Genomic DNA, 13,829 nt, shown 5'->3' on the forward strand with positions numbered 1-13,829 from the left:
TGATATTTTGAAATGTTACCCATTTTTGTTGATTTTTTAATTTGCATTTCTCTAACGGCAAGTAATTTTGTATATTTTCTTTTCCTATAAGCCATTTGAATATCTTTGCTGAAATGTTTACCCTTTCATTTTATTAAGGGTAGTTTTTAAAAATTTTTTTTTAGTTGTGAATGGACACAATTCTTTTATTTTATTTATATATTTTTATGTGGTGCTGAGGATTGAACCCAGTGCCTCACATGTGCTAGGCAAGCACTCAACCAAGCTACGACTCAAGCTGCAACCCCAGCCCTCAAGGGTACTTTTTTAAAGTGTAGAAAGGTTTCAATTTTGATGCAGTTTTTAAAATCTTTTTACCTAACCCAATATCATGAAGATTTTCTTCTATTTTGTAGTTTTAGATCTTACATTTAGGTCTGATCCATTTTTTAGTTCTGTCAGTATACCTAAACAGACTTTAGTCACATTTCATTGTCCTCTATTTTATTTCTAAAGATAATTATTTACAAACTATATCTGATATGTAGTCCAGAATGTATGCTGGTTTGTTCTCTAAACTCATTTAGATCCCCTAAAAATCATTTACTGTTTCCTCTTAAACTTGTCTACATTCCCCATTTTCCCCTGCTCTTACAGAAATAGGATATTTAAACTTCTGAATAATTTTGTGCTGGTAGGTAATCCCTCTTGTGTGATTTTCCCTTATATGGTGATTTTCCCCCTTTCTCATCTTAATAAATTCACTTTAATATGTCCACTTATTCAGTGGGTAGAGGGGAAATTTCCCTTTGCCCCATACTTGTATATAAGAATACAATTTATTTTCATATATCTGTCTCATATCCTTTGACCTTGCTGAAATAATTATTAGCTCTAGTAGATAGGTTAGTGAATTCTTTTGGGTTTATATCATAGAACATTATGCCGTCTACAAGTAAAGGTATTTTTATCTGTCACTTTTCGATTTGGATGCCTTTTACTTTTGTTTCTTACCTGACTGCACTGATTAGAACCTCTAATTTAGAAGTCCTGAAGAGCAATGGCAAGAGCAGAGATGTTTGCATTGTTCTCCACATTCAGGAAAAAAGTATTCAGTCTCTAAATATGTTAGATGTAGGTATTTTTTGTTTGCTTGTTTTTGTAGATGCCCTTTATGAAGTTATGAAACTTCTATTTCTAGTTTATTTAGAACTTTTATCATGGATTTAGTCAAATGTTGTTTCTATGTCTCTTGAGACTACCATGTAGTTTTTCCATTTATTAATATATATTGTTTTAAAATGGCCGCCTTGGGATAAAAGCTGCTTGGTTGTGGTATATAATCTTACCCATATGTAACTGTATTTGGTTTGCCAATAATTTTGTTGATGATTTCTGTGTCAGCATTCATGAAAGAAATCAGTCTCAAATTTTCTTGTGGTATCTTTGTATGACTTGGGTCCCAGGGTAATACTGGGCTTATAGAATAAGTTGGGAAAACATTTTTTCCTCTGTTTGAAGGGAAAAAAATGATATTCCTTCTTTAAATATTTCATAGAATTCACTAGTGAATCGGTTTGTACCTGGACTTTTCTTAGTGGCAGAACTTAATAATGAATTCATTTTCTTTATTATTATGATCTATTCAGGATTTTAATTTTTTTCTTGAGTTGTGTTATTTGCTTTTTTCTAGGAGTTTGTCCATATCTCTAAATTGCATGATTTGTTAGCATGAAGTTATTTATAATATACCCTTGAAATTCTCTAAATTTCTGTAAGGCCGGGGGTGAGGTCCCTTGTTTGCTAGAACATATCTTCTGTGGTTTTTCTTGGTTAGTGTGTCTAAAGGTATGTCATTTTATTGACCTTTTAAAGTTTTGGTTTCATCAAATTTTCTCCATTATGACTATTTGTTTTCAGATCTCTTTGTGAAATTTTCAAATGGTCTATGCTTGCTCCAATTAATATTATAGTCTTAAGTAGCTGCAATATCGGGCTTCCTTAAGAGCTTGCCACTAAATTCATGATTAATTTTTCAACCTCACAGGTATTTGGCTTTCCATTAGTCTCACCTCTGAACACTGCTACAATGGGGACCAAACCTTTAACATTCGAGTCTTTGAGGGATATCATCTATCCAAACCATAACACTTTTAATAACATCACAGGCTGGGAACAAAGCCTTTAACACGTGAACATTTGGTTGACACTGAAACAATAGCTCTGTCCTTTGGGGACTCAAATTAGTAATTTATCTACTTGAAGTTGTATCACAGTTTGCTGATGCTTATAATTTTTTTCAGTTTTTTAATTCTCTCATTGTTTCATTTAAAGTAGAATATCTCACTATATTTTCAGATTCATTAATTGTATCTCCTTTGCTATCTAATGTGCTGGTCATCCTATCCAGTATATTTTTCATATCTAGAAATTTGATTTTACCTATTCTTATGTCTTCTATGTAATTATTAAAAATTCTCAATTTTTCCTCTATCTTCTTAAATGTAGGGAATATAGTTATGATAATTCATATTATACGCTTTTCTGTGAATTCTATATGTATCATTTTTGGTTTATATCTTATAATTGGTTTTGTTCCTCATTATGAATTACAATGTTCTGCTGCTTTTGTCTTCTTGGTAATTGTGTTTGGATTTTATATATATTTTATCTTTTATCTTTTTGCTTGAAGGAAATTTTGGTATCAGAAGAAATAGTAGTAAGTTTTGATCTGGAATTTTCTTTATTCTGGGATTTTTAAGTTTATCTACTTGAAAATAGTATCATCTTCAGGCTTGCTTTTAAATTTTAAGGACTTGAAAGACATATTGAAGGACCTAAAGCATTCATTCTATGACTGATTTTTGTCCCACTGCTGAGGGTTGATACCCTTCTGAGTACTTTCTTGATTTTTCTTACATTATGAGTTTTTCTATTCTGTTAGATGGGAGCACAGAATTTTTCCACTCCTGCGTGAATTCCTGGGATTATTCTATCTTTTTATCTTGGGTGGTTCTTTTCCCAGCAGTGAGTAATTCTTTTGCATGCATATTCTGATTAGTGCTTAGCTGAACATTGGAGAAGGATCTGCTATGTATCAGGAGCTCTCTTTTTGAAGCACTCTATTTTATGCTATTCTAACTTGTGAACTCTTTTCTCTGCAGTATTCTTAGATCCCCAGCTTTGTTTCTCAGGAAAGGGAATCAGCTGGCTCTATGTCCTCTATCCCTGTGCTATGACTTGGATGCTCTCTTCAAAGATAATTATCTTGCTCCACCTTGTCCCATGTCTGAAAACTGTCGTCAACACACACACACACACAAACACACACCTTTTTTTGTGGTCCAGGGGATCAAATTCAGGATCTCAAGAATCCTAGGCAAATGCTGTACCATTGAGCCACACCCCAAGCCCTGCCCCATATATTTTGTCCAGTTTTTAAATTATATAAGTTGGGAGGGTGTATCTCATCTCTCATTTTATTTTTGCCAGATGGAAATCCTGGGATTCATTCTTCCCCCAGGAGTCAGATTAGTTTCTTTTTCTATTTTTTAGTATACTGCAACCAACTATGATATATTTCAAGTACACCAGGTTGGTTCAGCATTCAAAAATCAATTGATGTATTACCAGACTAGTATTTTCCATGACATAAAAGAAATCAGTTTTACTTTTGTACTTGGAACCGTCAAATGATTTCTTGTTGCTCTTTATAAAAACCACACTGCATATTCTGGGCGCTGTTGTACTTTTTCGTTGATCAAAATTTCTTTTAATGCTTCTATTACAGCTTTATTCTTCTTCTTGTTTCTCAAACATGCTACAGATTTTGCATTTGTTGATTATTCCATTTCTCTGTTTACACCCTCTTCACGTGTTAACTATTCTATATCTTATCTATTACTTCCTTAATAAGAATTTTCCGGATGGAACTATCTGAAACTTGACCTCCAATACAAGCTGTTCTGTAATGTGATCTTGTAGTACCCATAATTATCTTTCTGTTTGTTTGCTTTTAATTCTTATCCATAATTCTTATTGTTATTTATTTATTGAATTTTTCACTAGAATATAAACTCTTACTTTCTTACTATGTAGTAGGTATACATTAAATTGCTGAATATATGAAAAAGTTATAGTTGAATAATTTTTATGTTTTTGTCTATAATTTTAATTAATTTTATGCTTATAGAAAAATATTAAAGAAATTGGATTGATTTGCCTTAATACGATTTTAGTTCTTTAGCATCATTTTTGTCATCTCTAAAAGTAATATCAACATTGTCTCCAAATGCCACCTACTTGATTTTTCAAAGAAGAATCTCTTCTATATACTATTGTAGAATTTGAATTTGGCTATAGGATAATACTGATCACTTTGTAATTTTTTCTTCCTCTTCCATATTATAAATTTCTTGTTGGTAATAACTATGTTTATATTTTTCTATTGCCCAGATCTCTTAGTGAATAATTCTTCTGAGAGTGCTTAAAACACCTTTAAAATGATGATTTACATTTATTGTATGCTTTATAACTTGTAAGGTCTTCTACCTTTGTTCTTTATATGTAGAGTAGCAGGCATTTCTCTGGTACTAATGGTGAATATTATTACTATGGATTGTGTCTTTTAGTATAAATATTATTCTAATTAAAACAGCAATAAGACAATCCATATTGCAAAACAGTGTAGGACCCTAATAGCTATGGGCATTTATGGGAAAAACATTAATTTCCTATTTCCTTCTTTTAATATCAGAGTTATTTTATCTCTCTCTATCCCCAATATATGACTTGGTGCCTGGGGCACAGCTGCTGTCCATTAAATATTTACCTTAAAAATAAAGTTGGAAATCAGAGTTTTATCAGTGTACATGTTTCTTTTTAAAATTTCTTTGGTACCTATAATTTCTGAAATAACCCAATCCCAAATACATTTGTAGTCATTGGTAATCAAAAAAACAAAAAACAAAAACACCACCACCAACAACAAAAACACTTCTTTTTTCTAGTTTTTTCTTATCTTAGCATTTGACTCTTTTTTTAAAAAATTTATTTTTATTGTAAACAAATGGGATACATGTTGTTTCTGTTTGTACATGGAGTAACAGCATACCATTTTCATATTCACAAATTTACATAGAGTAATGATATTTGATTCATTCCATTATTTTTTCCTTCCCCCCACCCCTCCCACCTCTCTTTTCCCTCTATACAGTCCCTCCTTCCTCCATTCTTGTCCCACTCCCACCCCCCATTAAGTGTCATCATCCACTTATCAGTGAGATCATTCCTCTTTTGGATTTTTGAGATTGGCTTATCTCACTTAACATGATATTCTCCAATTTCATCCATTTGCCTGCAAATGCCATAATTTTATTATTCTTTATAGCTGAGTAATATTCCATTGTATATATATGTACCACAGTTTCTTTATCCATTCATCAATTGAAGGGCATCTAGGTTGGTTCCATAGTCTGGCTATTGTGAATTGAGCTGCTATGAACATTGATGTGGCTGTATCTCTGTAGTGTGCTGATTTTAAGTCCTTTGAGTATAGGCCGAGGAGTGGGATAGCTGGGTCAAATGGTAGGTCCATTCCAAGTTTTCTAAGGAATCTCCACACTGCTTTCCAGAGCAGGGCTGCACTAATTTGCAGTCCCACCAGCAATGTATGAGTGTACCTTTTCCCCACATCCTCTCCAACACCTATTGTTGCTTGTGTTCTTGATAATCGCCATTCTAATTGGGGTGAGATGGAATCTTAGGGTAGTTTTGATTTGCATTTCTCTTATTACTAAAGATGTTGAACATTTTTTCATGTATCTGTTGATTGCTTGTGTACATCTTCTGTGAAGTGTCTGTTCATTTCCTTAGCCCATTTGTTGATTGGGTTATTTGTATTCTTGGTGTAGAGTTTTTTGAGTTCTTTATGTATTCTGGAAATTAGTGCTCTATCTGAAGTATGAGAGGCAAAGATATTCTCCCACTCTGTAGGCTCTCTCTTCTCATTGCTGATAGTTTCCTGTGCTGAGAGAAAGCTATTTAGTTTGAATCTATCCCAGTTATTGATTCTTGCTTTTATTTCTTGTGGTATGGGAGTCCTGTTAAGGAAGTCTGATTCTAAGCCAACAAGGTGAAGATTTGGACCTACTTTTTATTCTATAAGATGCAGGGTCTCTGGTCTGATTTCAAGGTCCTTGATCCATTGTGAGTTGAGTTTTGTGCAGGGTGAGAGATAGGGGTTTAGTTTCATCCTGTTGCATATGGATTTCCAGTTTTCCCAGCAGCACCATTTGTTGAAGAGGCTATCTTTTCTCCATTGCATATTTTTGGAACTTTTGTCTAGTATTACAAAATTGTATTTATTTGGGTTTGTGTCCGTGTCCTCTATTCTGTACCATTGATCTACCTGTCTATTTTGGTGCCAATACCATGCTGTTTTTGCTATTGCTTTGTAGTATAGTTGAAGTTCTGGTATTGCAATACCCCCTGTTTCATTTTTCCTGCTAAGGATTGCTTTAGCTATTCTGGGTTTCTTATTCTTCCAGATGAATTTCATAATTGCTTGCTCTATTTCTGTGAGATACGTCATTGGGATTTTAATTGGAATTGCATTGAATCTGTATAGCACTTTTGGTAGTATGGCCATTTTGACAATATTAATTCTGCCTATCCAAGAACATGGGAGATCTTTCCATCTTCTAAGGTCTTCCTTAATTTCTTTCTTCAATGTTTTGTAGTTTTCATTGTAGAGATCTTTTACCTCTTTGGTTAGATTGATAGCCAAGTATTTTATTTTTTTTTGAGGCTATTGCAAATGGAGATGTTTTCCTCATTTCCCTTTCAGCTGTTTCATCGCTTGCATATAAAAATGCTTTAGATTTATGGATGTTGATTTTATAGCCTGCTATTTTGCTGAATTCATTGATGTGGTCTAGAAGTTTTCTGGAGGAGGTTTTTGGATCCTCTAAATATAGAATCAAGTCATCCGCAAATAGTGACAGCTAAAGTTCCTCTTTTCCTATTCCTATCCCTTTAATTTCTTTAGTCTGCCTAATTGCTCTGGCTAGAGTTTCGAGGACAATGTTGAATAGAAGTGGTGAAAGAGGACATCCCTGTCTTGTTCCCGTTTTTAAAGGGAATGGTTTCAGATTTTCTCCATTAAGAATGATGTTGGCCATGGGCTTAGCATAAATAGCCTTTACAATGTTCAGGTATGTTCCTACTATCCCTATTTTTTCTAGTGTTTTCAGCATGAAGGGGTGTTGTATATTGTCAAATGCTTTTTCTGCATCAATGGAAATAACCATATGATTCTTATCCTTAAGTCTATTGACATGATGGATTACGTTTATTGATTTACGAATGTTGAACCATCCTTGCATTCCAGGAATGAACCCCACTTGATCGTGGTGCACAATTTTCTTAATATGTTTTTGGATACGGTTTGCCAATATTTTGTTAAGGATCTTAGCATCTATATTCATCAAGGATATTGGTCTAAAATTTTCTTTCCTTGTTGTGTCTTTTCCTGGTTTGGGTATGAGGGTGATATTAGCTTCATAGAATGAGTTCAGTAGGGTACCCTCCTTTTCTATTTCCTGGAATACTTTGAGAAGTATTGGAATGAGTTCTTCTTTGAAGGTCTTGTAGAACTTGGCTGAGAGTCCGTCTGGTCCTGGGCTTTTCTTGGATGGTAGATTTTTAATGGCTTCTTCTATTTCATTGCTTGATATTGATCTGTTTAAATTCTGCATGTCCTCCTGGTTCAGTTTGGGAGGAGCATATGTCTCTAGAAATTTGTCAGTGTCTTCGGTAGTTTCTATTTTGTTGGAATATAGATTTTCAAAGTAGCTTCTCATTATGTTCTGTATCTCAGTGGTGTCTGTTGTGATATTTCCTTTTTCATCAGGAATTGTAGTAATTTGAATCTTCTCTCTCCTTCTCTTTGTTAGCTAAGGGTTTATCTATTTTGTTTACTTTCTCAAAGAACCAACTTTTTGTTATGTCAATTTTTTGAATAGTTTCTTTTGTTTCAATTTCATTGATTTCAGCTCTGATTTTAATTATTTCCTGTCTTCTACTACTTTTGCTGTTATTCTGTTCTTCTTTTTCTAGGGCTTTGAGCTGTAATGTTAGGTCATTTAATTGTTGACTTTTCATTCTTTTCTGGACTACGCTCCATGCAATGAATTTTCCTCTTAGTACCGCTTTTATAGTGTCCCAGAGATTTTGATATGTTGTATAATCATTCTCATTGATCTCTAAGAATTTTTTAATCTCCTCCCTGATGTTTTTTGTTATCCATGTTTCATTCAATAGCATATTAGTCTCCAAGTGTTGGAGTAATTTCCTTTTTTTACTTTGTCATTGATTTCTACTCTCAGTCCATTATGATCTGATAGAACACAAGGCAGTATCTCTTATTTTTTTTATTTTTTTGCATTTCCTAAGGGCTACTTTGTAGCATAACATATGGTCTATTTTCGAGAAGGTTCCATGTGCTGCTGAGAAGAAAGTGTATCCGCTCATTGACGGATGGAATATTCTATATATGTCTATTAAGTCTAGGTTATTGATCATGTTATTGAGTTCTATGGTTTCTTTGGTTGGATTTTGTTTGGAAGATCTATCTAGTGGTGACAGCGGTGCATTAAAGTCACCCAGAATTATTGTGTTGTGGTCTATGTGATTCTTGAAATTGAGAAGGATTTGTTTGATGTACAGGGATGCACCATTGTTTGGGGCATAAATATTTACTATCGTTATGTCTTCCTGATTTATGTTTCCCTTAAGCAGTATGAAATGTCCTTCTTTATCCCTTCTGACTAACTTTGGCTTGAAGTCCACTTTATCTGATATAAGGATGGCAACCCCCGCTTTTTTACTGAGTCCATGTGCCTGGTAGGTTTTTTCCCATCCTTTCACCTTTAGTCTGTGGATGTCTTTTTCTATGAGATGAGTCTCTTGCAGGCAGCATATTGTTGGGTCTTTCTTTTTAATCCATTCTGCCAGTCTATGTCTTTTGATTGATGAGTTTAGGCCATTTACGTTCAGAGTTATTATTGAGAAATGATTTGTATTCCCAGTCATTTGGCTTATTTTTGGTTTTTAAGTTGGCTTGGTTTCTCCTTTGAGTGTTTTTTTTTTCCTAAGGTAGTTCCTCCCTTTGCTGATCTCCATGTTGTTTTTCATTTCCTCCTCATGGAATATTTTGTTGAGAACATTCTGTGGTGCAGGCTTTCTGTTTGTCAATTCTTTTAACTTTTGTTTATCATGGAAGGATTTTATTTCATCTTCAAACTGAAGGTTAGTTTTGCTGGGTATAGGATTCTTGGTTGGCAACCATGTTCTTTCAGAGCTTGAAATATGTTGGTCCAGGCCCTTCTAGCTTTTAGAGTCTGGGTTGAGAAGTCTGCTGCTATCCGTCTTGGTCTCCCGCTATATGTATTCTGATGCTTTTCTCTCGTGGCCTTCAAAATCCTATCTTTATTTTGAATGTTAAGCATTTTCATTATAATGTTCCTTGGCGTGGATCTGTTGTGATTCTGTGCATTTGGTGTTCTGTAAGCCTCTTATAATTGATTTTCCATTTCATTCTTCAGGTTTGGGAAATTTTCTGGTATTATTTCATTGAATAGGTTGTTCATTCTTTGGTTTGTATCTCTGTGCCTTCGTCAATCCCAAGAATTCTTAAATTTGGTCTTTTCATGATGTCCCATCGTTCTTGGAGATTCTGTTCATGATTTCTTACCATCTTCTCTGTTTGGGTGACTTTATTTTCAAGATTAAATATTTTGTCTTCATTTTCTGAGGTTCTGTCTTCCAAGTGGTCTAGTCTGTTGGTGATGCTTTCCATTGAGTTTTTTATTTGGTTTATTGTCTCCTTCATTTCAAGGATTTCCGTTTGTTTTTTTTGAGAATCTCTATCTCTTTGTTGAATTGATCTTTTGCTTCCTGCAGGCGCTCTTTCAGCTTATTGGTATTATCATTCATTGCCTGCATTTGCTCCCTTATCTCATCCTTTGCTTCGCGAATCACCTTAATGATGTATAATCTGAAGTCCTGACATTTCTTCTAACATACTGTCATTGGATTCTATTACTATAGAATCTAGATTTGTTTGGATCATTTTCTTCCCTTGTTTTTTCATGTTGTTCATGTATCTTTCTCTCTAGTGCTGCAGATCTGGGGTATTGCAGATTTCCCCCTATAGGCTTATAGTGGCCCTATAGGTTTCCAAAACCCTTTCTTTAAGGGGAGATCAATATTAGCAGTGCCCAAATCAGACACTATGCAATCCTAGACCATATAGCCCCTATGGGGACAATAACATCATATAAATAAGGGAGAAAGCGACTCTGAGGGAACAGGTAAACAGAAGGAAAAGAAAGCAAGAAATGTAAAGAAATAAAAACTTAAATTTTTTTTAAAAAAGGAGAAAAAGAAAATCTACTGTATAACAGTCATATACTAATGAAACCTCCCAGTGTTCAGTAGCCTGATGTATAAGAGGTATCTGACAATGAGCTTCTAGCTTCCAGCAGGCGTCTCAGGATGGGATTTGCCCCACCTGAAGATCGGAGCTATGGCTTCCAGGATTATCCAAGATGGCTGCTCTGGCTTCCAAATGTGTTGGCAAATGGGTAGCTGCAGCTCAGGGGTGGACGTGGTCAGCTGGAGGTCCTGGAGACAGGATGCAGTTGGTCCAACAGTGGTCCTGGGGGTCGGGTGTGTTTGGTGTGGTTGTGGATTCCAGGAGGCCGGGTGCAATCAGTTGGTCTGGGTTCCCGGTGACAGGGCGCAGTCAGTTGGTCTGGGGGTCCTGGCGGCAGGGAGCAGTCAGTTGATGTGAGGTCCCCAGAGGCAGGGAGTGATCGGTCGGGCTGAGGGATCATGGAGACGGGACTCAGTCAGTCCGGCCAGGGGTCCTACAGGGCCTGGCTGTTGTCTCAAAATGGCGGCAGCCACGTGTAATCAAACCTGTAGGTACTGTCACAGTGAACTTCCAGGCAGCAGCAGGCAGCTGGTTCTCCACTGGCGGTCTGCAGTCAATCTGCTGGCAGCTGTCGGACGATCGGGAGGTGAACCTCGAGCGTTGAGTGATGGATAGGGGTAAGGCAGGCGATGGACAGGCGAGAGGCAGGCAAATGGCGGATAATAGATGCTTGACAGTGAGCAATCTGCTCTCAAAAAAGGCGTCAATATGCTGGCAGATTGCAGGTGATCACAGCAGACAAATGGGGTAAAGAGCAGGGGATGGATAAGCAGCAAAAACTGCCTCACTGAGAAACAGATATCCTCTGCTTGAATCCGGCGTTGTAGAGCAACAAGGAACGCAGCCTCCCTCTCGACCGCCATCTTGGATCTGTAGCATTTGACTCTTTTATACAAGTTGAACTTAACCTAGAATTAGCATTTGTGTATTAGAAAGGAGCTTATTGTTTATCTAATATACACCTAATTAATTTTCATCTAGTTCACCTTATCTCTTTGCCTTATTACTTAAACACAGCTTCATATATATATTCTCTTCATTAGGAATTTTATAGCTATTTTTGTTTCCTTGTTAGGTTAAGAAATACCTGGTATAATGTCCTTATAACTTTATGATTTGATAGTGTTACATGGGCTAACTTTTCTCCACATGTCTTCTAATTGTCTTTCTCTGGTTAAATGGAGAGCAGCAGTGACATACAGTGGTTATCTAGGTTATTTGCTAGAATTTATTTCGGAAGAACCGCTATATGTAGGTCATTCGTAGTTTCTTTTGCTAGTACAAAAATAAATCTAGCTATGTACTAAATTTTCATGTTGAAATACAAAACTGAGCATACATTGATTTTATATACAATAGAAGAGTACATTTGATAAATTTCCACCTGAAGGAGTATTATTTACTTAAATATAAAAATAGATACATAATCCAAGTAAATGTTAGTAGCTACTCAATATGTTTCTAAAGTTTAAAGTTAGTATTTATAAATGAAAATGATCTGTGCTTTTCTTGCTAAATATGTTTTAATTTATCTCAAAGTCTAGGAAATGGGAATTTCCTTTCTAAAAGATCAGCAATAATTTTGAGTCAGGATTTTGGGAATGTGGATAAAAGAAGACAGTCAGATCTCGTTATTGAAAAACAATCAGTACAACAAATTTGGGAAGAAAGTAAAAAAGAAGTTTCAAATTTTCTGGAGAATATGAACCAGCCAACACATACACTTCTATCAGAGAATTGTGACTCTTTTGTTCATCAAAATATGATAAATTTATTAGACATAGATCAACAAAGGATAAAGAAAACCTTTGACAAATGTGGCTATGATAGTTCAGGGGATATTTGTTTAGTCACTAGCTCCAATGAAAATCATTCCACTCATGGAAACAGAAGCATTTTTATAGTTCCAGAGTCAACTTCCAGTAGTTTTACTTCTAATAAAACTAGTTATCCAGAAAAATATCAATCGACCAGGAACTATCAGAAAAAGCACAACAATAATGAAGTAAATGACTTTGATATATCTTTTGAGAAGGATTGTTACCCACTCAGCTCTGAAAGGAAAGGTGAGTGTTGTATGTCGAAAATGTAATACTCTATATTTCTTCAGTTTTAATACATATATTAGTATATCTTAGGTGTATATACACACACACAGTCAGCCCTCCATATCTCTCCATATCTGTAGGCTCCCCAGCTGAAGATTAAACTAATCATGCATTGAAATGATTTAAAAATAAAATTGCATCTGAGCTGGTTGTGTTGGTACTGAATGCCAGCAGTTTGGGAGGCTGAAGCAGAAGGATCACAAGTTTAAAGCCTGCCTCAGCTACTTTGCAAGGCCCTAAGCAATTTGGTGAGACCCTGTTTCAAAATAAAAAAATTAAAAGGGCTCAGTGGTTAAGCACCCGTGGGTTCAATCCCTGGTATCTGAATAAACAAATAAATGCATCCAAATACAGACATTTTTGGCATTTTTCTTAAAGAATTCAATATTATAACTTTTTATGTATCATTCCTATTGTATTGGACATTATAAGTAACCTAGGGATAATATAAAGCATACAGGAGGATATGTGTAGGTTATATACAAATAATAAACCGTTTTATCTGAGAGACTTGAACATCCATGAATTTAATATATGCAGGGGGGCAGAAGGAGTTCTTAGAACTGATCCCCTTCAGATACCAAGAGATGACTCTATTGTATATATTTATATGAATGTTTCTATGTTTGGAGAAATATGAAACCAGAAATACAATGACTATTACATGACATTGTGGTCTGGTGATTTTTCTCTGTGTAATGCTAATATGCTTTGTATTGAAAAATGACAATAGACTATGCTAAATTTTTAACACACTTTAATTTTTGAAGGAAAACTTGAAAGTGTTTACCAAGAGAAAACACCACAGAAAAATATCGAGGAATATCCAGTGAACTCTATGTAAGTTTTTAGGTAAATCTGGGAATGTAAATTAGTATCTAGCGTGTAGAAGTTTGAACTAGTGCAAAGTGAGGTAGGCATATTACTGTCTGAGGTTGAACAAACTGGTTATAATGGTGTGTTACCAGTAATCACAGTCCTGGTATTATCACCATAGTGAAAAGTATGGTGCACATATTTGCCAACTCCCAATATACCTTCTTATCTGAATATTAGTCTTGATTACATTTGAGAAATTATGTAATTAAGAAATTCATATGAACAGAATTTCAATTTATTTATTTACATTAAGAAATTTAAGTGACACATATAGGAATGCTTACTGGCATGAAAAGCACATTTTTATTTTTACTTTTACTTTCCATAGGAATATTGCTTGGTTGTTTTAGAATCAGAACAGGGAG

The 13,829-nt window shown here is 35.0% G+C and overlaps 1 protein-coding gene across 2 annotated transcripts in view; it reads left to right on the forward strand.

Moving 5' to 3' along the window:
- The window catches only part of REDIC1 (regulator of DNA class I crossover intermediates 1), a 72,695-nt gene that overhangs the window by 44,413 nt on the left and 14,453 nt on the right, over window positions 1-13,829 (forward strand). For both annotated transcript variants that reach the window (XM_079139371.1, XM_079139370.1), the window contains exons 8-9: window positions 12,017-12,543; window positions 13,356-13,425. In XM_079139371.1, the coding sequence (XP_078995497.1) occupies window positions 12,017-12,543; window positions 13,356-13,425 (597 nt within the window). The remainder of the gene's footprint in view (window positions 1-12,016; window positions 12,544-13,355; window positions 13,426-13,829) is intronic.

Source organism: Sciurus vulgaris (assembly GCF_902686455.1).
Source record: "Sciurus vulgaris genome assembly, chromosome: 5".
In the NCBI taxonomy this organism is placed as follows: domain Eukaryota; kingdom Metazoa; phylum Chordata; class Mammalia; order Rodentia; family Sciuridae; genus Sciurus; species Sciurus vulgaris.